The sequence below is a fragment of the Rhyacophila brunnea genome, unplaced genomic scaffold (genome assembly GCF_057557595.1).
Source record: "Rhyacophila brunnea isolate RB1 unplaced genomic scaffold, BYU_Rbru_1.0 scaffold_2, whole genome shotgun sequence".
NCBI classification, from domain to species: domain Eukaryota; kingdom Metazoa; phylum Arthropoda; class Insecta; order Trichoptera; family Rhyacophilidae; genus Rhyacophila; species Rhyacophila brunnea.
In genome coordinates, this window is record NW_028232859.1 from 6,593,006 (window position 1) to 6,617,776 (window position 24,771).

Below are 24,771 nucleotides of genomic sequence, written 5' to 3' on the forward strand. Positions count from 1 at the left end.
ACGGCATTATAAGCCGCACATGTAACCGCTCGACCATCGTGGACGCCAACTTTTCACATTATAATATGAATGTTGAACCACTTGCGAATGATGGTGGCTATGCCATTTTTCAATGTACCAATGTACAGATTATTAATTTTTCTGTGGCTACCAATTCAACAGCACTGTAATCGATCGTAGCCCAAAGTCATTTTTTCAATCATAGTAGAGATAAGTGAAAATTGATAGAATTAGAACATCTTAGTGACTTGCTAAATTTTCTTTCTTTACAATCTTAAAAATCGTACAGTCATGGCTGATTCATCACATATCTCTTCCTTTATTTGTGTCCTGAGTACTTTTCCACATTCCACATTACCTTGAATGCAATTCTCTACTATTTGATTACTCACTAGGTCTTTGTTGCGATAAACTCTTCGCATCTGGTGTTGGCGGCCAATGAGGAACAAACAATATATCCGATAAACTTAAACGAAGGAAGCAACAGTTCGCACACGAGTTTTCCTACCACTTACTTGGGAGGGACGGTAAACACACTCAGCAGACTGACCCACGGTCCGGCTGCTTTTGTTGGATGTGTTCAAGACGTTACTATCAATGGAGAATGGGTAATTTTTTTATACACATTATTTTTCTTAACAGTAAAATTAATATGAAAGAGTCTACTAAGAAATAGTTTTCAAACTTTTTCATTTCACGGTGCGATTATTGTATAAAAATTCTTTCATAGTGCCCTAAGTTCTTTTTTAGCTTTTCCAAGCTGCCAATCGAAAGTACAAGAATCAGACATAAGAGATATTCTTTCTGTCAATCCAATCATAGTATTTTTAGGTTATATCTTTTTCATTTTCTAAAATTTCAACAAAACCAAAGTACCTAGGCAATTTGAAAATGAAGAATAAAAGTGGATTTTTTTTTAATGATAAATTTAAATGACAAATTTCAAAACTAATTTGGATTCGCGACACACCAAAATTGTTCAATTATAAAGTTTTGCTTGAAATAATAACACACTTGCACTTATTATAATTGTTGAGAGATAGCCGTCTAATAGAATAATATAACAATATAATTAAGTAATATAATTAATAATATAAGAATAAAGAAGTACGTGTCGAGACCTAGCACTCGCTGGGCCGATGCTAGATACCGTAAGAGTAAGTTTGTAAGAGGGAGACAGATTCTACTTCCCACTATTACGCCGCACCTGTGTGTGTCGGCGTGATACTAGTTAGTTCTCTTCAGCTATTTGTAACGCGCTCATATAAAATGTAGTCTTTCTGTATAATAATATTCATGCAGTTTAATATAAATAAAGTTAATCGTATATTAAAACTACGTTGCTTATTTACGATCCTCAAAACAATCCACTATTCCCAACAATAATATTCTAAAATTTTCACATAATCATTTCTAATAAAACACACTTGTTAAGAAACACCTCTCTAAAATAGAAGACGAATGGTCACGGTAGCGATAAGAGAAGAGCAGTGTACATGTTATTATCGGCTTATGCCCTATCCACACTCTAACCGAGGCGCACTCTGCCCTCCTCCTCTACTAAATAGTATCACGGAAAGTCTCACCAAGCCACTCTAATACGATATTAAAAAAAAGACACTGAAACATACCAATACATCATTGTCACATTATATTACATTATATTATAGTACAATGAAATTATAATTGTTGTGAATTCTATTTTTTTTTCCAAACCACCTGCGGTTACTCCAGGGTGTCACGGTGCGCACGAATACCACAAATATACTCAATTGTTTGTATACATTCAAGAATTAATAATAAAATATGTATTACTAGGTACTGCCTGACGATTCACCGATGCCCTCTGATCTACCGGACTCTACACCTCTTCCGATTAACATGAATTCTCCAATTTCCCTGTCATCACCTTCAGCATCATGGCTGTTGTATGGAGTGCAGACACGGTGTCCTCGGATCGCTCAGTGTGGACCGACCAATCCTTGTCACTCGGGAGGCCGCTGCACTGATCTATGGACATCATTCCATTGCACCTGTCAAAGACCCTATTTAGGACATACCTGTCAATATAGTAAGTATTGTTTTGCTACTTGATACTGTTGTCTTTAACAAGTGTTCGAAAGGATTTTTAATCAAATTAAAACATTTGGGATGAGAGTCATCTAGGTATTCTTTTAATACTTCTATCTAAGTATAATTTTTCCAATAATTTGATACTTCTCTTTCAATAGTATTGTGGATATGACAATTTAATGTGCCATTTATACTTTTTCGGAGTTTCCTCTGTAGCCATGTATAAATAATATGTTTTCTCCAGATGTAACGGCGGCTACATTTGGCTACGAGAACACCACCAATAGTCTGGTGACAGTTCAGGTACACGATACGGCGAGACGAGCAGTGAGATCTATCGTTGACATATCCATGTTCATCAAAACGAGGAAACCTTCAGGTCAGATATTCTACCTGGGATCCAAACCGAGGTAATATGATTCATTGACACAGATTCATTTTTGAATATTATGTCTTATTAAAATAATCAATACAATTTTGGAATAATGAAAAATCAAGATTATCAAACAAAAATCTTCACTATTCATCCCATGCTTTTTTCTTATGCTCTATTGAAACTGATGATAATAATGAAATCTGGATATTAGGATTTAAATCTTTACCAGGATCTAATATATGCATTGAAAATTATATTTTTTACAGGGGCGGATCATATTCTGAAGAGACATTTGTCGCAGCATCATTGGAAAATGGCGAGCTTCTTGTCCGCTTGCAATTCAATCAGACCTCCGAGGCCTACAATGTTGGTGGGAGTAGACTTGACAATGGCTACAACCACCTCATACAGGTAGGAAAATTATCAAATACTGTTGATTATTATGTTTTATTAGCGATTGTAGCTAATATATCAATAAATAAAGTGAAATCTCACGGGTACCATAATAAAACCCAAGGCTGTCTATAGCCAGGCCGTGGCAGTAAATTGCATGTTCCGATGGTAGTGCCAGTTATTGCTTAACTTCAAATGCAACGCAGTAACCCATGCGGTCCTTCCTCTGCATCTATTCTAATATTGTATATAGGTACCAATTTTCTACATATGAAACAATCATTATATTCTACAAACAGTTTACCATATTGGATTCGATATTATAAGCAATAACACTAGTATTACGATTGAAATTAACAGCTTCATGCTACAGCCTGACTATAGAGGATCTTGATAAAATCCACTGGTGCCAGGTTCCTAGACAAGTGGATAAAGCCGAATCAGCGCCATCTAGTCGGTAATGAGCCGAATACAAGAATTTTATATTGACATGTCAGGCATATCAACATAACCTACAATTTTATTAGTCATGTCATTGCGATTGCAGCACAACAGTCGGATCTTGCGTCTCAATTATTCTCAATATGTAAAATTGACATACTCTGTCTCGTTCTCAAAGTTTACACATCTAAGCGACGGGCTGTTAAAAGATATCACATTTTGACAGTTCAGACAGTTAACTTTTTTACATAATTAACGGGTAGAATATGTAAAGTGATAAATGTGATATATTTATCACTGTTAGCTCTTTTTTGATGTTAAGTATGTTAGAATAGGCCTGCTGAAGTGCCAGGTTATTGAGGTTCTACTGTACATGTATTAATTATAATATATATATTGTATCTTTTTTTAATTCCAGGTGGTGCGAAACTCAACATTGGTCCAAGTGAAACTGAATGGCAGTGAATATTTCAGGAAACCTATCTCGGCTACTGGGCAACTGGATGCTCAGGTAAATGCTTCATATTGTACTTCAATAATGCAAAGGCATACCTTTATCCAAATGAAAATATCTATGACCAACACATGGGTACCAATAGTAATAAACAAAACACAAGAACCAAAGGGTTTGTTTTCACACTTGTATTAATTAGGTAAATGTGTTTTGGAAAAAAGAGCCTCCATAAAATGTCATCTTGTTTCCGTCCTAAATCTTGGAAATTCTTTTAAAAGGTCATTATCTTTTCTTTCACATTTCTGTTAAATACCTACACTAAAAAGAGCAGTCCCAATTCTGAATAACCTTCTAAAAACTGTGTTTACTCAACAAAAATATAAATAAATACCTACTTATTCATAAAATTGTAACCAGATGTGAAACTTGCTTACATAAAACCTATATTGTTTCTATTCTTTAAAATTATGGCAGTTTCATTACAAAAAATATGTGTCCGTAAATTCCTTCTTGAGATTAATGTGGTCCTGATAGGAAACAGCAAATCTCATATTTCGCGTGACCTACATGTTTCAAAACCCGGAGCTCTTTGAATCGTACAGAATTGCCCCTTTGAAACACTAATTGTTTGCTCCATTCAGTCCTAACGGAAATAATTTAACTTGATTTACTGTCTTCGCAAACGTAGATGATTTATCTGGCACAGCGTCTCCGTCACCATAGTTAAATGGCTTCTTTGCTATATAGGTGCTGTATTTAGGTGGGCAGCCGCTTGCCTCAGCTCATAGAACTGCCCGCCAAGTGGACACTTCAGGCATGCAAATGCAGCAAAACGGGGTCATTGTGAACTCAAACGGAGCCGGCAACATGAACGGAATGATGACCTCATCAGTGGCGGGAACAAGCAATAACAACAATAATAATATGGCTAGAGGGGCAGAACCCTTGGCGGCGCCAGAACCTTCACTTGACCACTTCAAAGGAGTCATTCAGGACGTACAGGTGAGAATATCATTAACAAATAGGTACATATAATTGTATGCATCTATCTATACAGGTACTCACCGGCTTTCAATGTAACTTAATCATGAATTAAATTCAATATACATTATATAAACCACAAGTATGAAAGATTTTTGGGTCCGCCGCCGCCACCCGTGTCTTGGAAGATCTTCATAAAATTTAATCATTCAATATTCTTTCAGATTTCAAATGGTTCTCGCACGATGATAGTTGAGTTCTTCCCGCTGCTTGTGTCAGACCTTGAGATGCCATCTGAATTCGGCAATGTGTCGTTTGACCAAGGTACTATTTTGAAAGGTGTAGTTTCCGATGAATCCTGCTCCACTGGACCTTGTCTGCACAATGGAACATGTCACATTACATGGAATGACTTCAGGTATTATCTTAATTTAAAAAAGAAAAATTGCACATGATTTATATTTTTCAAATCAGAGCAGGCATGGGTCCCAGGTTCGAATCCCGTGTCTGGAAAATTCACATGTTGTTTTTTTCAATTTGTGTTCGGATCGAGCAAGTGGATAATATCTGTTTCTCACAAAAACAAAAATTTGTTAATACAACCTCTATCCTATGGAAACCCAAATGATCCCATTAGGGTAGAAAATGGTGATGTAATAATTGTAAAATGTATTTTGCTGAAAGTGTTCGAAGCCATGGCATTTCTGATCATAGCCCATTTGTCCCTATTAATATTATTAATTTCGATGGTGAAATAAGGGAAATAAGATATCTTTCTCACTTAGTAAAATCAACCATTATTACTAAGATCACTTACGGAGTTAATAAATTTACACAAAGGTGTGTTGCATAACCAGGGCTTTTTTTGTTACATAACATGGTAGAACGGTGTTCCGGCACCTTTTTTCTCGGTGTTTCAAAAGCATTTAGATGAAACAATTTTTACGCTTACATAATTACAATCTACAAATTTTTCATAATTACAATATAATTTGTCAAAATGATAAAATATGGTATTGTTATGAACCAAATGAAATGGATAGATTCGAAATTGGTGCTTTCATGTGGCTACAAGTGAGAAGTTTAAAAACTAAATATATCTTACAATTTCTTTTATTTCCTTAACTGTCAATTCATGGTGGAACTACATTGTATTGTTGTTTTTATTTAATAAAACGCAATTTTTTTAAAGTACTTATTCCACTTTTAATTAATATATTAGGACCGGTTTCGTCCGCCTCAGTGGGACATTTTCAACTGAATACATTTTTTTAAAAACAATATTTATCAAACAAAATTCAAAGCGATAGAAATAATATAACAATAGGTACATAATAATTATCCATCCAATAATACCTTCCCAATAACAGACTAATTTAATACTAATGAGGTTGGACATTAATATTTCATGCTACGTCAGGGGCATTAAACAAATTATTTAAAATATTAACAAACCACAAAATATGAAACAATCTACACTTACAATAACATTAATATCAACAAATAATTATGATTAGTCAAAATTTACAATAAAATTTTTATAAAAAATAAAATAAACAATATTATCAATTGTTTAACTTTAGATTTGACATGTCTAAAAAAATTGTTTAATTTTTTTATGCGTGGCATAGGAAAAGCTGCTTTAAATTTCATTGAAATGATATTTGAATAAAATATATAAAAGAATAAAAAAGCCCTGTATCTATTAGGAACATGAATAGGTCGTAAATTGTGGAATACCTGGAATAGCAAGTAACTGATAACTAACTGTATGAAAATATTATTTTCTTGGTACATACTAAATATGTTAAGTTAAAATAATCTCTTCTATTGCAGATGCGTTTGCACTCGGGGTTACAAAGGTAAAGCATGTCAAGAGATGGAATTCTGTCAACTTCAAGACTGTCCTACAGGATCAGTGTGCCGTAATCTAGATGACGGTTATGAATGTGTCACTAACGCAACATTCGACGGTAAAAGTCGTCCGCTGAGTTATATTTTAGAAAGCAGGCAAACTGTCAACAACAACAATGACTACGATGACACCATGGTAGGAGAACCATCCGGCCCTGAATCTAAAGAGGAAGATCAACTATTGATAGCCGATTCCATTGTTATAGTTTACAGGTATAAGATTCGTGTCTTTGTACAATATATTATTCAAACCACGGTCTCGAACCTCAGATCTTTTCTCCATCCAGGCGACTGAGAGCAGTCACCCAAACAAGGACTAGAGTCTCTTGAATTATCGGCCCGTCCATAACTCATGTAAATTAAGTCTCATATTTATGATCTCTAAGACGTATTCCAATCTTCAAAATAATAAGTTAATTATATCACTAACACAATCTGTAGAGCTAGGCATTAGCCTAATTTATTTATGACGTCTTTATACTTTTTATTCAATACTTGTGGACACATGATTTAAAAATATTAAACTATTCTTATTGAAAATACCTACAAAATAATACAAATACACAATTTTGAAATACCTCAGGAAACATACCTATGTACATACATATTGAAAAAACGTAGGCCGAGTGGGACTCGTACCTTACATCTTTTCACTGTTTAGGTGACTACTCTAATCTCTCCACCTATCAATCTGTTTGGTGGGTATGTAGCTATTGTAGTTATTTTATTATTTTTCTCAAAAACAAATTATGGGGCCAAAAAGTAATACCTTGCATGTGGCACATGAAAACCTAGTCGCGGCACTGGTTGTATGCAAAAGAAAATATTTTACTCTCTATTATTGTAGTTGAATCTTTATGTAAATCTAAGAGCGAAACCACATGGGCGCTGCGTACGAGCGGTGTCGCGATACCGCTGTAGAGAATGAGTACGAGAATGAGAACAGTTCCGCTCGCAGTCGGAATACAGCGGTCTCGCGACGCAGCGCCCGTGTGGCTTTGCTCTGAGCCGGTTATCATTTATTTCAGGTCTAAAACTGGTGGCACCCTGCTACATATAGAAGACCGTCAAGGAGAAATGATGTCAATATCGGTGTTCAAAGACCAAGTGACAGTAGAGTGGAGACTTGATCCGCATCAATTGGCTGAAGTGCATCGCTTCAGAAAGCACACTGCCGATTATCGCTGGTCACGCATACACATCCTCATTTCCGATAAAGTCATCAGGGGTAAGTTAATTAATATTCATTCAACTGTTTATATTAATTTGACACATATTATACTCATATAATGGATATCTCCCACATAGACGCCAATTCAATTAACCAAGTTGATGTGTTTTAATTTAGAATAACCACAAACCAGACCCCAACAATGTTGACTAATAATTATCATACATACTGTTCATTGTCTATAACTTATTAAGGTTATATAGTTGACCTTCCGATAGACTCTGATAAAAATCCTTGAGAAAACAAACCCAACAATGAAGTAATATTTTAAGCGGCCTCATTGTTACTTTTGTTTCATCAAGGATAAACACTTAGAACCTTGTAGTTCTCCATTCGCGAATAGTCGGCAAAGATACGGCCACATAAAGAGTTATCCAAACTCTAGTACGAATTTGTTTTTTTAAATAAAACACACATCGTTAACTTTTTGCGAATATATTTAATTCAATCGATAATTTGGTCTTTGCAATTACAAATAGAACACAATATCATTCATATGACCTCCCCGAGCCATCTGGCAAGTTTGAGCATATTGAGCATAATAATTCAACAGAAAATTTAAAAACGTATATAAAAAGTTCTTTTTATCTTGTAATTATTCTGTTTCAAATCTTTCTGTTATTTTTGCCTAGTATCAATTTCTCATCGGATCAATGATTTCTCAAGAAATCAGAATTCTTAAAATTTCTGAAATTTCATTTTTTGAGACTCGATATTGAACTTTTGTGTTTATTTCTCAATGATAACCTCTACCCAGAATACGTCTTAAGGTGATGTCTCTAGGTAAAGTTGTTATCGAAAAATAGCTAGAAAAGTTTATTAATCGGTAAATATATATTCAAAAGTAATGAGAAAAATAAAATAAAAAATTAAGAAGTATCATGGAGTTCTATATATCAAAAATACGTGTCAAATTCGGTACATTTCTATCGGGTGGTAAGAATGAATGACATAAGATTTATTATCAAAATTACGATAAAAATGTACGTAAATCTATTACCCAGGGAAACGCTAAACGAAAATTGGAATTTATTATATCCTTATATCTTGTTTTTCAAATTTAAAAAACATCGATTTAGAGGTTAGAAAGCACGCAATTAAAATCGAAAAACCTCGGCTTAGACGCAATTTATCGCGAAAAACGTTTAGCGTTTCTATTAAAAATATTATTTATTAATTTTTACGGCAGTAATTTGAATTTAATCTTGTATTTTTGTATATTAACGAATCGATAGAAATCGAAACCATAATAATTGCCCAAATTCAACCGATGTTTAGCTGTCCGGTGCTGCCACCGTGGAACTATTTCGAAACAATACACATATTCAAAATACACACACATGCAACAACATGACATTGAAAATGAAACTCACACATAGACAAGACAAAATATCATTTTTCTGCTTCATTTTGGCTAGGATCAGTTTGTGGTAAAACTTCGACGCGATATTGCCATATGAATAAAAATAACTTTATAATTAAAATTACAATATTTACTTAATATACGTAGGAACCTGCCTATATTCAAAATTTGAAACTGCGAATTATTTGCAATTAGTATTTGCTTAAATTACAACTGTTTTTTATCATTATTTATGATAAAAATAATCAACAAAATAAACAAATCTCGCATTTTAACATATGGTAGCATTCGTGCTCTCGATCGAATACATAGATAACAGACATCGAATATCGGGTTTATAACAATTCTTCTTTATTTTTTTGCCATTATTATATTGTTTGAAAACAGGAAGGAATCGACTCATCAGCATAGATAAGATACTTCTCATCAGTAACATTTTTGTCAAGTAAGTAAACTTTTCAGTGTATAATAAATAATATTATTATCGTACATCAAAATGACAAACTATGTCATGCAGTTTTGATTGTCAAACAAACATTCAAAAATTATTTAAAAGAGTTACATATACTGTATTTTCAATCACCATCATGCATTTATCATCAATATATATTATTTTAGGCGTATACTCATCGTTTTCGTAAAATTATAAATACTTTACGTCAGTTTGAGGTTATGTTTATGACAAATGTCATCGAGCCTATCTTGTACGTTTTGTAAATTATCTAATAGATAGTGAATTTCTTTCATTCGCATAATATGATTGTAGAACCGAATTTAATAAAATAAAATTTTAATTTCATTCAAAATTACTGAAACTTGTCTCGAAAATGTATCTCATAATCATCATTATAATTATTCACAATGCTGTACAATGTAACCATATTGATTATAATCAAATATTTTATGTGCTTTCAAACACGTGTCCGTGTTTTTAATACAACATAATCGTAAATTGAAAACGTTATCTACAGTGATAAGTTTAACACGAGTATATGAATATAATGAGGTTATGTTTTTTTGTTTACATATAGATAAATCTTTTAATACTGATGAACTCGACGAAATATTGGACGACAGTGACTGCGAAGTCGGCGACGGTTACGAGTCCGACAACAGCGACGACATTTACATTCGACATTTACAACCTTCGACATCACAATCCAGGGTTCTTCCCTGGCTCACAAAATGGTAGGTTTACAATTTTCTTAATAATATATTTATTGGTTTTATATACCATCCAGTCATACATTAGATTCATTTTCATTACATGCTTTGGCATAAAAACAAGAATTCATTACATCTTGTACACATGATGTAGCGATTGTCTCGAATGAGGAGTTGATGGTTTGAATAGTAAACTTCAATCAAAACATATTATTGCCCATCATTATTTGTATTTTTACTGCTAAATACTTGAATTAATGAGGAAATATGGATTATGTAATAATATTTTTTTCCTATTGTTTCAGTATGCCGAATGCTGGTCCGGAATTGGAGGAAGATTTGTTGGCGAGAGGGCATGTTGCTGACAATGTACTCAGCTCCTTTTTCGAATACTTCAACCTCGCTCTCTTCGAAAAAATAGCTGAGCAGACAAATTTATATTCAGCACAAAAAAGGGACTTGTGGTCGGTGAATACGAATTCGAAATTCGTATTCACCGTCATCCAAATTATGATGGGTACATTAAGGTTTCCGCAGACTCGAATGTACTGGTGTTTATGATCTAAGCATTCCAATCATTAATCAAGCAATGCCCAGAGACGGGTACTTCGAACTGCGGAATCACTTTCATTTTGCAGATAACACTGATAAACTTTGGAAGATTAGTCCCTTTTTAAGTGAGGTTCTAAAAAAATGCCATACTTTGCCCAGACCTGCTGATAACTCCATCGACGAGCAAATGATGCCGTTCACTGGCCGCTGTAGACACAGGCAATTTGTGCTTAACAAGCCAAATCCTGTAGGCCTTAAAAATTTTGTTCTCGCGGCCAGAGATGGATTAGTGATAGATTTTCACATATATGTAGGGAAGGGAACGGTATCAGATGGAGATATGAAGCAGTTCGGTCTGGGCGCAAGTGTGGTCAAGTTACTCTGCCGGACTCTCCCCAATCCTCCTGCATTGTCTATACTGATCGTTTTTCACTAGTTTGAAGCTCGCCGATTCGTTACTTCAAGACAAAATATTCTTAACTGGAACTGTCAGAAGTAATAGAATCGGCGATGTGATTAAGAAATTAAAAAAACGATAAGGCAATGCAGAGGGGAGATTGGGATGAGAAGGTTCGGTAGGATGACAAAGTCTGTGTAGTCAAGTGGAAAGATAATAAATCCGTGTTATTATTTTACACTGCTGTCGGCAGTACTCCTGTTGGTACTTGCATGCGATGATCGAAGGAAGTAAAGAGGAAGATCAGTGCCACTCAGCCGGCCATTGTAAAGCACTACAATATGTCGATGGGTGGCATTGATCTTTGCGATCGGATAATTGCTTATTACAGGACTGCGATGAAGACATGCAAATGGCCTGTGAGGGTTTTTAACCACTTTGTGGACTTGGCGGTAGTAAACTGTTGGCTAATGTATATGCGGAATTGTAAACTAGAAAATGTACCCCGAAAGGATATTATGGGACTGTTGTCGTACTGAATCAGATTAGCGAAAGCTATGATTCGGTATGAAGATCGGGTAGCCAACATTTTAACACTGCCAGCACGAGGTCGGCCAAGAAACATGTCGACATCGCAGGTAGACACAGAGCCACCAGCTCGCAGGAGAACGGTTTTCCCCCAACCGATCGCTGAGGTACGTTTGGACAGCGTTGGCCACCATTCAGCATCCGTGTGCAGATACCCTGGATGCAAGTCCCGCACCAGTTATATTTGCATAAAATGCAATATATACGTGTGCACAAAATTTTGCTTTGAGCTGTATCACACAGTATAGGATGCAGTGGCGAAGGGTGGAGGTAGGCTGTTAAGATCTGCCATAAACAGTGCACATTAAACTTTTTCAGACATACATATTTGTTTTCATTGAAATAAGACTACAATTTACAGATAGTGTTGGTTAGTTTTTAAAATTCAATTAAACCCTGAGAAACCAAGCCATAATAGATAATAGTCGAAAAATACGTGTCTATCTATAAAATATCTAAAATTATGCAATTAAATCATACATAACTTTGAATATTTTATAAATAGAACTATATTTTTTATTTATTATAGTTTGGTTTAGGCAGGGCTAAATGAATTTAGAAAAATTAACCAACAATATGTGTAATATGTATTTTTAATCCAACAAAAACAAATAACTATGAATGAAAAAGTGTGTACAATTTTGTCGTATTGCCCAAATTAGACCAAAACTATTATGGTTTCGTTTAGGCATGGTTTAATTGATTTTTAAAAACCAACTAACACCATCTGTAAATTGTAGTCTTAGTTCAATAAAAACAAATACATATGACTAAAAAAGTTTAGTGTGCACTATTTATAGCGAATCTTAACAGCCTACCTCCACCCTTCGCCACTGATAGGATGCAGCTCAAAGCAATTTTAAAGTAGATATTTAGGGTTTTATTTCATAATTTTAACTAATTTTAAGTGTAAATATATTTAATTATCCTATTTATAATGTTTTTGCATTGTTTTTATTGTGTAATGTTCTATTAAAATTGACCATTCCTATGACAAGTTGTTTTCTTTACCTTCCCTAAGTTTATAGAGTAGGTAATATTCATCTGCAGTGTGACCTGGTAGCATATATAGTACATTAGGATCGGACATGGTTGAAACGAAATGAATTGGGATGTCTATATAATATCGACATTGTCATAATTATAACTACAGTCGAACTCGGTTATTACAATCTCGGACATAGCGAGATCTCGGATGTAATGAGGAAACAGTCGTTGACATTTTGTATATGATTTTCTCCATACATTTTTATTCACTGTTATAACGAGATACTTATCGGATATACCGAGCTAAAATACTGGTAATGTGTTGATCGTTTAAAGACATTTCGACCCTAGCAATAAAATCCGATCGGACAGGATGCCGCCGGGGACAGATTACGTTTATGACACTAGTTAAGTGTCTAATTGTTGTTTTCGCCGACAATAAAAATACCTATTCTCTGATATAACGAGTACCGCTTATAACGAGCAAATTCAGCCGGTCCAACCTTCCTAGTAATAACCAAGTACAACTGTATATTCCTTATTTTGTTTAATAATAATTCGAATGGCATTTGTTTTGCTATTCATTTCATATCATTCTTTTATTCCACCTCTAGTAGAAATTCGATGTAATTGTCAATTGTACAAGATTAAACTCAATCTTATAAACATTACTACTATAAATGAATTTTACTGTAGAAAAATATTTATATTAATTCGTATTGACAACGTAAAAAAATCTGGTTCATTGACTGGACAGGATACCTTGTATTGCCACTGTAAAAAAAACTACGGTAAACAAAATGTAAAAATCATAAACACTTTAAATCAAATCAAATAGACATGTTAGAATTGTAAATATTTTATGGGGGTAATATTAATTGTAAATATTTTTACATAGGTAAGTAAATATATAATAAATTTAAATGCATTTTTAAAAAGCTTATGATTTTTAATATGTGGCGACACACAATATTTTATTTTATATTTTATTGCCATCTGGTTGCGATCGACGAAAGTTTTTAGTAACACATTTTTAGAAATTCATGGTAGATGCCTGTAGATGCCTTTAGATGGCGTTGAAGTCACATTTGATCGTAAATTGAGGCAAAGAATTCGCCTTAACCATTTCAAAAAGCTACATAATAAATAATATATACATTTCAGGTGGATTTGGCGACTGGCTGAAAGATGATTCCCCATCATTTGCGGCGGAATTTGACAGTGCTGCGTGGCTCCGACTTCTGTCCAATGCTCGTATACTTCTCGGTGGAGTTCGTCTACTGCCCGATACTGCCGAAGACAGGATCGGATCAGCTAACTCTACAGCGAATGGGTTACCATTCGAGTCTTCCACATTGTATTATAACGCTCTGAGGAACTCCAGTGTGGTGGATGGAAGAAGTTTAGGTTATGACGATGAACGGCGGCACGATCAGGATGGAGAATACATGATCGAGAGACCCCCATATGATGGAAATTCTGGAAGGATGGGATTGCAGGTAATTTACTTATTTCACATATCTATTACACTGTTGTTATTGTAATTGTCATGAAAATAATATTAATAAACAACCCGATTTGAAGTCAATTGAATTATTTGAGTTTCTAAATATATTTCTTCCAGAATAATGGGGGCATGCTGAACAGCAACACAGTTGACATAACCGGTATGAATTTGGGGTATTCCACGGAAGCGGGGATGTACACAGGAGATGAAGAAGGAATTGACTTTTTTAAGGGCAGCGAAGGCACTGTTGGAGAAAACTTCAAAGTAATAATATTTAGTGTTATAAAAATAATCTTATATATAATCTTTTTAATTTAATAATCTCATATAAATATAATCTTATACGTACAAATTTTCCAAAAAATTAAGCCTGAAATGAGCACACGTCATCTGCACAGTTACAATTTTCAAACATTCTTTTGATGTTGATTGCAGATGAACAAGTGTTGAAAATAGTGTTATCGTCATTCGCATCACGCACTTAGAAAATAGTTGATAATTAAATTATATGTACATGCATATTATTATGATGTAGGTATTTTGGTGGTTCCTTTAAATAATGGGAAACATTTTGCAAAACATGAAATGGATTTATTGGAAGATTTTAGAAGACATTTTGGCAATTTGGATGACTTCATAATCATTAATTCTGGAAATAATACTTTTACATATTCAAGGCAGTGGATTAGTTAACAACTTTACAGGGGTCATTTTCATCATTTTCTGTTTTACATGAGGCATACATATTCCTAAATTATAGATGATTTTGTAATACATCCTTGGATGATCAATCCGCCTAGTATTGTACATACATACAAGTAATGCAAAGCTATATTGAACTTCACCAAATTTTTGACAAAATTGAATTACCAATGAATACAAAAAATTATAGAAATTTTACACTTTTATGTTTTTATATTATTAAATCGACAGTTAGTTGGGGGTGAGTATGAAGTTACGGGTTCGATCCCACACTTGGTCAAAAAGCAACTTGTTCTTTTCTCAATAGATGTCTGATCCAGTGCAAGAACCTGGTAGGTTGGGTGAATGGCTGACAACCATTTATTTTAAAAAATCTGTCAATATAACTAAAAACAGTAATTTACTTGTTGTTTTTATTTAATAAAACGCAATTTTTTGTAGTACTTATTCCACTTTTAATCAATAGATTAGGACCGGTTTCGTCCGCCTCAGTGGGACATTTTCAACTCAGCTTTCAACAAGAGTTGTAAATGTCCCACTGAGGCGGACGAAACCGGTCCTAATCTATTGATTAAAAGTGGAATAAGTACTACAAAAAATTGCGTTTTATTAAATAAAAACAACAATACAATGCAGTTCCACCATGAATTGACAGTTAACAAAATAAAAGTAATTTACTTTACTTAACTTACATCATATATATTTTTTTAAATCTTTTAGGGTTGCCTAGGTGAAGTTCGTATTGGAAATTTACTGCTTCCATTCTACACAGTGAAAGAGATGTATCCAGGTGACGCGCTGGCGCGGCCCGGTGGCCATCGATTCGCACTCTCAACAAACAATAACATCCCATCTACGGTTATGACAGGCTGTTCTTTATGTTTCCTGTCCGATTGCCTCAACGGTGGTCAGTGTGAAAATCCGGCTTCCAGCTATGCGTGCCTGTGCAAGCTGGGCTACGCGGGTGACGACTGCGGAAGAGATGTGGATGAGTGCGCAGCCGGAGGGACGGAAAATTGTGGAAACGGAGCTACCTGTGTTGATGGCATTGGAAATTACACATGCCTTTGTCCACCCGGCTGGGATGGTTGGCTGTAAGTAGTTTTAATAATTAAATTAATTATTATTCTTAGTTGATGTAAGAAGTGTGCGTGATCATTCAATGATCACAGTACATATTCTGCTTTATTTATTTATTTGATTTCCCAGTGAATATCTATATAATTAGGGGGAAATAAATTGACTTCCGATTCCGATTTGATCAACCAACATAAAGCATATTTTAGTATATAGTTATTATCTCATGAAAACAGTGTTATTGCTTCCCGCAACTTCTTTCTATTTTTATCTAAAATCAAAAATTTTGGGATTGCACTAGCAGTGACGTTTGCCATGAAAGGAAAAGTGTGAGCAAAAAATATATCTTATAATACCTACCAACGGTACAGAAGTCTTGAGTGTTTTTTTAATGGGAATGCTTCACCCTACAACAACCGACACACGTACAGATCCTGATACCAATCAAATCTTAGTATCTGGAGAGCTTATAAATGAGCATTGGTTGGTTATCGTTATCTAAAAATAATATCCACAAATCGATTTTGAAAATAACTAAATGTTTAGGTAAATCACTAGAACCATTGACCAACTGCAATATTGTTCTAATTGGCTTCTTTTGATATCCCAATACTATATTAAAAAAATGCAACGAGAAAGGTTAGTAAATAATTTAACTTTTTACAAAATAATTAACATATTTTTTCTGCTTTATAGTTGTGATATTGACATAGACGAATGCGCTTCATCACCATGCGAGAACCGAGGCAAATGTATCGACCTGCCGGGCGGTTTCAACTGCACTTGTCCTGAAGAATTTACCGGTACCAGGTGCTCCACTCCAAGACAGCTGACTTGTGCTCATCAGCCTTGCAGGATGGGGGCTACTTGTCTTAATCAAAAAGGTGAATTCAGTTGTATTTATCATAATCAAAATCATGTTTCGATTGAACCTCTCTATAAAAGCAATCTATGTAAAACAGTGCCGAAGGGTGGAGGTAGGCTGTTAAGATCCGACACAAATAGTGCACACTAAACTTGTCAGTCATACATATTGTGTTTACATTAGACTTAGAATACAAATTGCAGATGGTGCAGGTTAGTTTTTAAAATTCATGCTACCCCTTCCCTGTCAAACCAAACTATAATAGATAAAAAATATTCTTCTATCTATAAAATATCCAAAATTACATATGATTTAATGGCATAATTTTAAATATTTTATAGATAGACAAATAGTTTTTGATCTATCATGGCTTGGTTAACACAGGGGATTGAATTTTAAAAACTAACCAAAAATATTTATCTGCAATTTATAGTCTTAGTTCAATGAAAAGACATACGTATGACTGTGTATGTGTATAACAAAGTTTAGTGTGCACTATTTATATTGGATCCTACCTCCACCCTTCGCCACTGATGCAATATGTACACATACAAATGGTACAGATATAGAATACTCGTAGCTTTGCAAATTTTAATTGTCATCCAAAATTTTCTACTGAATGTTTGCGATTAAATAAAGAAAAAAAGTGGAATATAACACTTAATGTTGATTTTTTCCAGATGTAATCACAGGCAATAACTTCACATGCGCGTGCATGCCTGGGATGGAAGGAGTATTCTGTGATATGCCCTACTGCCAAGTTCGACCTTGTGTCAACGGTGGAATGTGCGAGTTCATTGCGGAATTTGTAAGTACCTACCCCATATGTTTCTTAACATAGACATACCAATATATCTTTTGTCACATTGAAGCTTAAGAAGCGATATTGGACCTTGCTACAAATGCCTCGAGAGAGAGCCTCAACCTAGCCTGCCTTTTCTTCAAGCTTTCCGGATTTCGGTATCCTGAAGGCCGCTAAATACTATCCACAGGTCATATACGACAGAACTATGAGATGCTAGCTTTACCTGTAAAGACACAATAATAATGGCGAGCAACAGGGATTCAAAGGAGGCGCTGCATAGTATCCATATACTCTGACTAAGGAGCGGAGGAGAAGAGAAGAATATATCATAATTGTGACGTCTTTGCGGCGATCGACGAAACCGAAAATTCCCCAACTCTTTAACATACATAGTATCTATTATAATCACATACATAATTATACTATAATGAAACACATTAAATTTGGTTATAACTTACATAAGTGGTTTATTTCAGCCTCCTATTTGCAAATGCCCACCTGGTTTTAGTGGAAAGTTCTGCGGAGTGAACATAGACGACTGTCGAAATGCAGATGGATCATCTCCTTGCCTCAATGGGGGAAGGTGCTTAGACGGTATTGCCACATACAGTTGCGATTGCAGTCATACAGGTATATATTTAAGATTTAATTTAAACATATAGGTAACTACTTTTCAATTATATTCACGTTATAAAGATTATGAATCCTTCATTAGTCTTTTACCACTCAAAACATATAGGTACATTTTATTATGTGTAACTGAATAGCCCATAAATTTATTTACCTTCATATTTCAAAAACAAAGTAACAAGAGATTGGGTACCATAGGATCGAAGATAATAAACCATTTTTTAATAATAAACCTAATATATAAATGTAAAGAATCAAGATAGGTCATTAATAATGGAAAGACTCAATTAATTGCAAACATAACTGTACAACATATGAGAGATAAGATAACACAACTGATAAAGAAACACCTTTGATAAGGCGGCCAAAGTGAATCATTCAGCATTCTTCTTGCAGTAGCATTTCCTTATTATTATTATTTTAAAACATTCAATTAACAGGTGAAAAAATAGCATGTGTCTATTTTTGTGCAGCTTGAATTTTTCAGTACATACTTAATTTTCATTTTAAACAGTATAAAATGATTTCAAGAATTTATGTTCATAGTCGGTTTCAAGATTTTCACATAAGTTTCATTTTTAAAAAATCCACTTCTCTTGGTACCTTGTTTTTATTAGGAGTTTAGAGATAGAAGTGAGGGTTTTCCCGTGTTTAAAGTTATGTAATCAAAATGTACCTAATCCTTATCATCACTGTCTTGATTCACGGACGTGCTGTTTAATAATAACCAATATTACTATTTAACTAAGTTGACATGACAAGTGAAATTTTTATGTTTTGTGTGAAAACTAAAAGGATATGCCGGTAGAACAAATAAATAACACAGTATTAAAAGTAACAGTTTTATCACTCATGTGATATTTGTACTAATTGGTTTTCAAAATGATATAATAGTAATTGGAACGGAGAAAATGAATACTGGTCTTATCATCCATCGATTAAAATGGCAGCTGTCATTGACCGTGTTAATTGTTTTGTGTGCGGTGTTGCCAGGCTACGGAGGAATCAACTGCGAGGAAGACATAGATGAATGTGCCACCAGATTGGTCTCCTGCGGAGAAAATGGAACATGCATCAACACCAACGGATCCTATGTGTTAGTATTATGTTCCATTTATTTTTTATAGTTTTAACAAAAGATATGGCTACATGGATACCTAACAGCTGTCACAGTTTTGTGCCAACGACTTGTCTAAATGAAGCTTTGTTTAAGACAGACATTGAAAATGGTACTGAATTGCGAATTACGTTGGTAATCCTAGTTATCGACTGTCTTCGAATGCAATGCAGTAACTTACCATATCGCATAAAAAATATGGGCAATAACTAGCACTACAATCGAAGTTTGTAGTTTCATGTCACTGCCTGACTATAGTGGGCTTCGCTGCGGACCATATAAATGAATGCATAGATATTAGTTTGGGTGTAGGCTAAACTCACCTGCACCATAAGCACAACCACAACCATATTTTCGCCGTCAGTAACCTTAACCTTGGATATAGTCCGCATTATTCTATCTTAACATAAAAATGGCGTGTCATTTTGGATACTTGGAATCGGTGCAAAAAGCTGGGCTTCGAACTGTTATTTTTTTTCACTTCGGTTTTCGTTCCGGTTCAAGTAAAAAAATATATATCGGTTCGGTTCAGCTCCGAGTGATTAATTTTTAAATGTTTTTATTTGTATTAAATATTTATTTTCTACCATAATTTTGAAGATTTTATGGTACTTGTATGATATCCTGGCGCCACGCTCCGAAACCAATGATTATGCTGCATCGCTCGACCATAGCCATAATTTTTTTAAATAATAATGTTGTTATTTTAAAAAAAAAATATATTATTATTATTACAAAAATATAGTTTTAAACGATATTATCTTATACATTTTATTACATATTTAAAACCAAGTCCATAGTATATACATTACTGTACGACAACATTATTTAGGCAACAACAGGAAGTCGCTCTTATCGCGTATAGAATAATTCACAGTGTTGTCATTTTTTGAGAAAACATATCCCGCGAAATTAGGTTTTAAGTTTATATCAATTCTATTCTCAGTAAGTTTATAAGTACATTAATTTATAAGTCTAATTATTGTTCAATAAATATAAATAGAATTTTTTTTCAAATAATTTCACCTCTTAATTATTACTATTATATTAGGTTAATTATAACAGCGTAATTATTGAATTTGGAAGGAAATGTATCATTGAACCCACATTAACTGATAATATTGTTGCAGGTATTTATTAATTAAATAACTAGAACACAAATTATGAGTAAAAAAGTAGAAGTGAAAGATATAACATATTCAATATTATATTGATGACCCAATCACATGTTTTATAATTTACAAAATGATGTCTTTATATCGTATTTTTAGTAAAATTGTTGTAGAAACACATACTGTGAAAATAATTTTCTATAAATTAAATTATATCCACCTTACATAAATTTTAAAACAATATGTACCTACTTATTGGTTTAAAAATTAGGAAAAAATAGGACAATTCATTAACTAACTAATGATCATTTATACTTAATTATTATACGTCTAAAAATATTAATAAAATAGATTACGATACACATAACTTTATAATATACAAACATAATTTCCAGTATTTGGGGAAATATTTCTAGTATTACAACACTGAATTTTGACATACCTGACATGACAGGAACCCGTAAAATGGGCTTGTTGAAAGTATTGTATAGGCTCACCTTTTAAATACGACTCTTTTTCTTCTTCGCAATAAATCAAAAGTTTACTGATAATAATTCGAACATCATTTCGTATTGTGTTAGACATCTTTTGAATATAAAAAGCTTCAAATTACGTAAATTGATAGATGCGTCCAATACGAAGTGTCAAAAATGTAATGAAAAATTTGGGGGCGTTCCTAATTTGAAACCGGAAGTTCGATTAGCTGTACGTAGTTCACAGATTTGCCACGTAGCCAAGATGAAGTTGCCGGACAATAGATATAGACATTATACAATAGACACTTTAGAGCAGATAGTGCTGAAGTCCAATAATTTCCCAATTATGAATTAATTAATAAAAAAAAAAAGAATAACCTCGAATGGCCTTTACAATTTACAAATTTAGCAAAATAATAGAGGATATCTGAAAAGTTTCATTTGTAGAGACATTTGATTGGTATTGGTTAAAACTGCAAAATATCAAATTTATTATTATTGTTTTTTTTATGTTTTTTTTCCATCTGATGGTGGGTTATTCACTAATTAGTGGTTTGTTCCGTCTCCTATCGAAATGCTACATATACCATACCTTACAATAGTACCGCTCTGTATGTACTACATTCTGTATACTTTCTTTTTTTGTAATAATTTTTATTTTTTCATTCATCTTGGCACCCAGGTCTTTCTTTCAAGCCATCATCAAACACCGAAATAGATTCAGTGATATTCACATCGTTTCAAGACTAAACAATATGGAATTATATATATATAATGAGATAACTGCATGGTTTAATGTCTTCAAATTTTCCAGATGCCAATGCTCTCAAGGAATGTGCGGTATCAACTGCTCAATACCTGACCCATGCTTTGTGGTTCGTACCACCGCAGAACCGGCAATTGTGGAAACCAGTGACTACAGTGACGACGAACGTCCGTCGGTCTCTTCACCGCTGCTATCCGCCGGCAGCAACAGTCTGGGCGGCACCTCCCCTCACAATAATTACTCATCTAGTAAAAGTAGCGGCGTGTCATTCGCCGCCCTGCTCAGTGGACTGGGTCCGTGCGGGAATGGAGGGCAATGCGAAGCTCATTGCAGTGACGTACCCGATTACGAATGCCGATGTACGGACGGATGGGCAGGGAAAAATTGTACGGAGAAGGTTGGTATTGTATGCAATTCGAAATTGTACCATTAATATGAAATTACTAACACTGTTATGTCCAAATGACCTGTCTGTTACGGGTATTATCAAGAAAAACCAATTTGACTAGTTATAAAAAATAGTGATGAATACTTTTAATACTAAAGGCAGACTTATTTCACTACGAACCTAATAAATGAAGGTGTCCCTCGAAAAGAGGTCTATATGAAATAACCAAAATTTTACAGGAGGGAGGAAACACAAATAAATAAATAACAATAATTTCAATGATGTATGGTTTTATTTTTAATCATCGACATTACTTGCCTTAAAAATCATAGGTAGGTACTATAAATCGCTGAAATTCTTGTTGTTTATGTTGTTTTCTTTTATCCTGTAAGATGAATTATTGTTCAATCAATGAAACATCTATAAAACTACCAAATTCCTTCTTTCACTCTCCTTTCACTTATCTAGCAAAAACATTGTAATACTCACAAAGATGTCATAAGTCGTACTTTGAACCACGACTATATAACTTCAAATACATGTCTTTGTATGAATAATTCCTTTAATGGTATTTACTTTACAGTAACTTAAACAGACTGTGTTACCTGTGGTATAAGCGTACTACTTATGTATGTTACAGTTGGTAGCGGCTGCTACGGAAGAGGGCGCGCCTATCGGAATAATCGTCGGAGGCGTTGTGGGAGGGCTCTGCGCCTTAGGAGGATGCGCCCTCGCAGCGGCGTGTCTCCTCGCTCGAACAAAGCGGGCTACCAGAGGCACCTACAGTCCATCGGGACAGGAGTATAGGAATCCGAGGCTCGAAATGCTGGACAGTGTTCTTAAACCGCCACCAGAAGAAAGACTTATATAGTGACATTCGAATAATCCCTAATTGACATTGACTGTATATAGTGTGTACAAATATAGAGAGAAATATTACAACTCGTCATAATAAGCCAGGATATAGGCGTAAAATTTTAAACTCATAAATTATAAATTCATCACAGTGAGATTGTTTCGAATTTGTGTTAAAAATTCACCTGAAATCCAAGTGAAGTACCATTCTACAACTACAACCGATTATAATTGTGGTATGTGGTCTGACTCGGCCATCATTTTATGTGCTACCACGATTTTCAGCTAATCATTTAATTAATAACACGCAGTGCCTTTAAAAACATTTTTAACCCGGCGCCCGCTTCTGTCACGAAAGTAGTACGCGAAATTGCGCAAAACCACGGGGCTACAGCGCTTCTGTCGCCAATGTTGTACGCAAAAATGCGCCGGTCGATTATGTAGAATATACATGACGCATGATTTTGAAATCTCTACCATAATTTGCCTTATTTCATTACCAACGGTGACATATATATAATATTGTCAAATAAATTATGTTACAGTACTAAAACTTCGATGTTTGACATGCCTTCGACAGGCCGTCAATCTACGCTCATTTAATTTTGGCTTGAAACATCGCGCCACTTTACTGCGTTTGCGCAGTATGCGTAATATCACTGTTGTGAGAGGACTGTGCAAGGAATCGCTCTTGTCGTTTTTCCGTACAAAATATTACGTATTTTACGCGATCTATTGTATTGTGTGAATACTATTATAATATTTATAAATATTTTGTCTGTGTTATTGTTTATGTGTTTTTAACTATTCCATTCATGTGTATTAAACTGTTATAAGGTGTTTTGACTATATTTTTTTGGACTATTTTACCTTTGTTATCGTGTGAGTGTTTGGTTGAAAACTTTTTTCAAACTTCAATATGGCTGGTTTAAGTGAGGAATTGGACTCCGATTACGAAATATCTGAAGAAGAATTGGAACCATCTGACCTCAGTGATGTAGATATATCAGAAGAGCCAATTGAACACTTGAGAACATGGACATCCGGACCCCATGTCCCGATCGTGTATGAGTTTGATGATTTTCAATCCGGCATAGCAAACAGCGATTTGACTGAGACTTTGCCTGAGTGTCTTTTTTTTGAACATTTTTTAAACCGTGATATAATGTTGAAGGTAGTCCAACAAACAAACATTTTTTTTCACTATCAATATAATACTCAAGAACTTGGACCAAAATCACGTTCTCATAATTGGATCGATACAACTGTATCAGAATTATATGCATTTTTTGCGGTGTCAATGCTCATGACACGAAACAAACATTTGTCACTAGAAGAACACTGGAGTACGGATTGTTTTTTAAGTGCACCCATTTTCGGTCAGACAATGCCTAGAGACCGATATGAGTTATTGCTCCAAATGCTCCATTTTTCCGATCCAACAAGTGTTACCTCAGATAGACTAAATAAAATTAGGTTACTTTTAGAGCATACACGCAAAATTTTCAAAGACACGATGATTCCGCATCAAAATCTCTGTATCGATGAGAGCATTAT

At 34.3% G+C, this 24,771-nt stretch overlaps 1 protein-coding gene and 1 long non-coding RNA gene across 3 annotated transcripts in view; both read left to right on the forward strand.

Annotated features, from left to right (window-relative positions):
* Nucleotides 1-23,375, forward strand: part of crb (cell polarity complex component crumbs) — a 99,950-nt gene extending 76,575 nt beyond the window's left edge. For both annotated transcript variants that reach the window (XM_085947107.1, XM_085947108.1), the window contains 18 exons: nucleotides 396-608; nucleotides 1,819-2,071; nucleotides 2,318-2,483; nucleotides 2,716-2,860; nucleotides 3,702-3,794; nucleotides 4,485-4,739; nucleotides 4,943-5,136; nucleotides 6,555-6,845; nucleotides 7,661-7,860; nucleotides 14,079-14,413; nucleotides 14,539-14,685; nucleotides 15,844-16,217; nucleotides 16,897-17,084; nucleotides 17,746-17,873; nucleotides 18,347-18,500; nucleotides 19,494-19,596; nucleotides 22,020-22,368; nucleotides 23,000-23,375. In XM_085947107.1, coding sequence (XP_085803233.1) covers nucleotides 396-608; nucleotides 1,819-2,071; nucleotides 2,318-2,483; nucleotides 2,716-2,860; nucleotides 3,702-3,794; nucleotides 4,485-4,739; nucleotides 4,943-5,136; nucleotides 6,555-6,845; nucleotides 7,661-7,860; nucleotides 14,079-14,413; nucleotides 14,539-14,685; nucleotides 15,844-16,217; nucleotides 16,897-17,084; nucleotides 17,746-17,873; nucleotides 18,347-18,500; nucleotides 19,494-19,596; nucleotides 22,020-22,368; nucleotides 23,000-23,230 — 3,819 coding nt within the window. In that variant the 3' untranslated portion in view covers nucleotides 23,231-23,375. The remainder of the gene's footprint in view (nucleotides 1-395; nucleotides 609-1,818; nucleotides 2,072-2,317; nucleotides 2,484-2,715; nucleotides 2,861-3,701; nucleotides 3,795-4,484; nucleotides 4,740-4,942; nucleotides 5,137-6,554; nucleotides 6,846-7,660; nucleotides 7,861-14,078; nucleotides 14,414-14,538; nucleotides 14,686-15,843; nucleotides 16,218-16,896; nucleotides 17,085-17,745; nucleotides 17,874-18,346; nucleotides 18,501-19,493; nucleotides 19,597-22,019; nucleotides 22,369-22,999) is intronic.
* LOC147071770 (uncharacterized) lies at nucleotides 9,534-12,010 on the forward strand. Its single transcript, XR_015070637.1, has 3 exons — nucleotides 9,534-9,671; nucleotides 10,258-10,414; nucleotides 10,696-12,010. It is a non-coding gene; the product is annotated as an uncharacterized LOC147071770 (long non-coding RNA).
* Nucleotides 23,376-24,771: the final 1,396 nt, after the last annotated feature.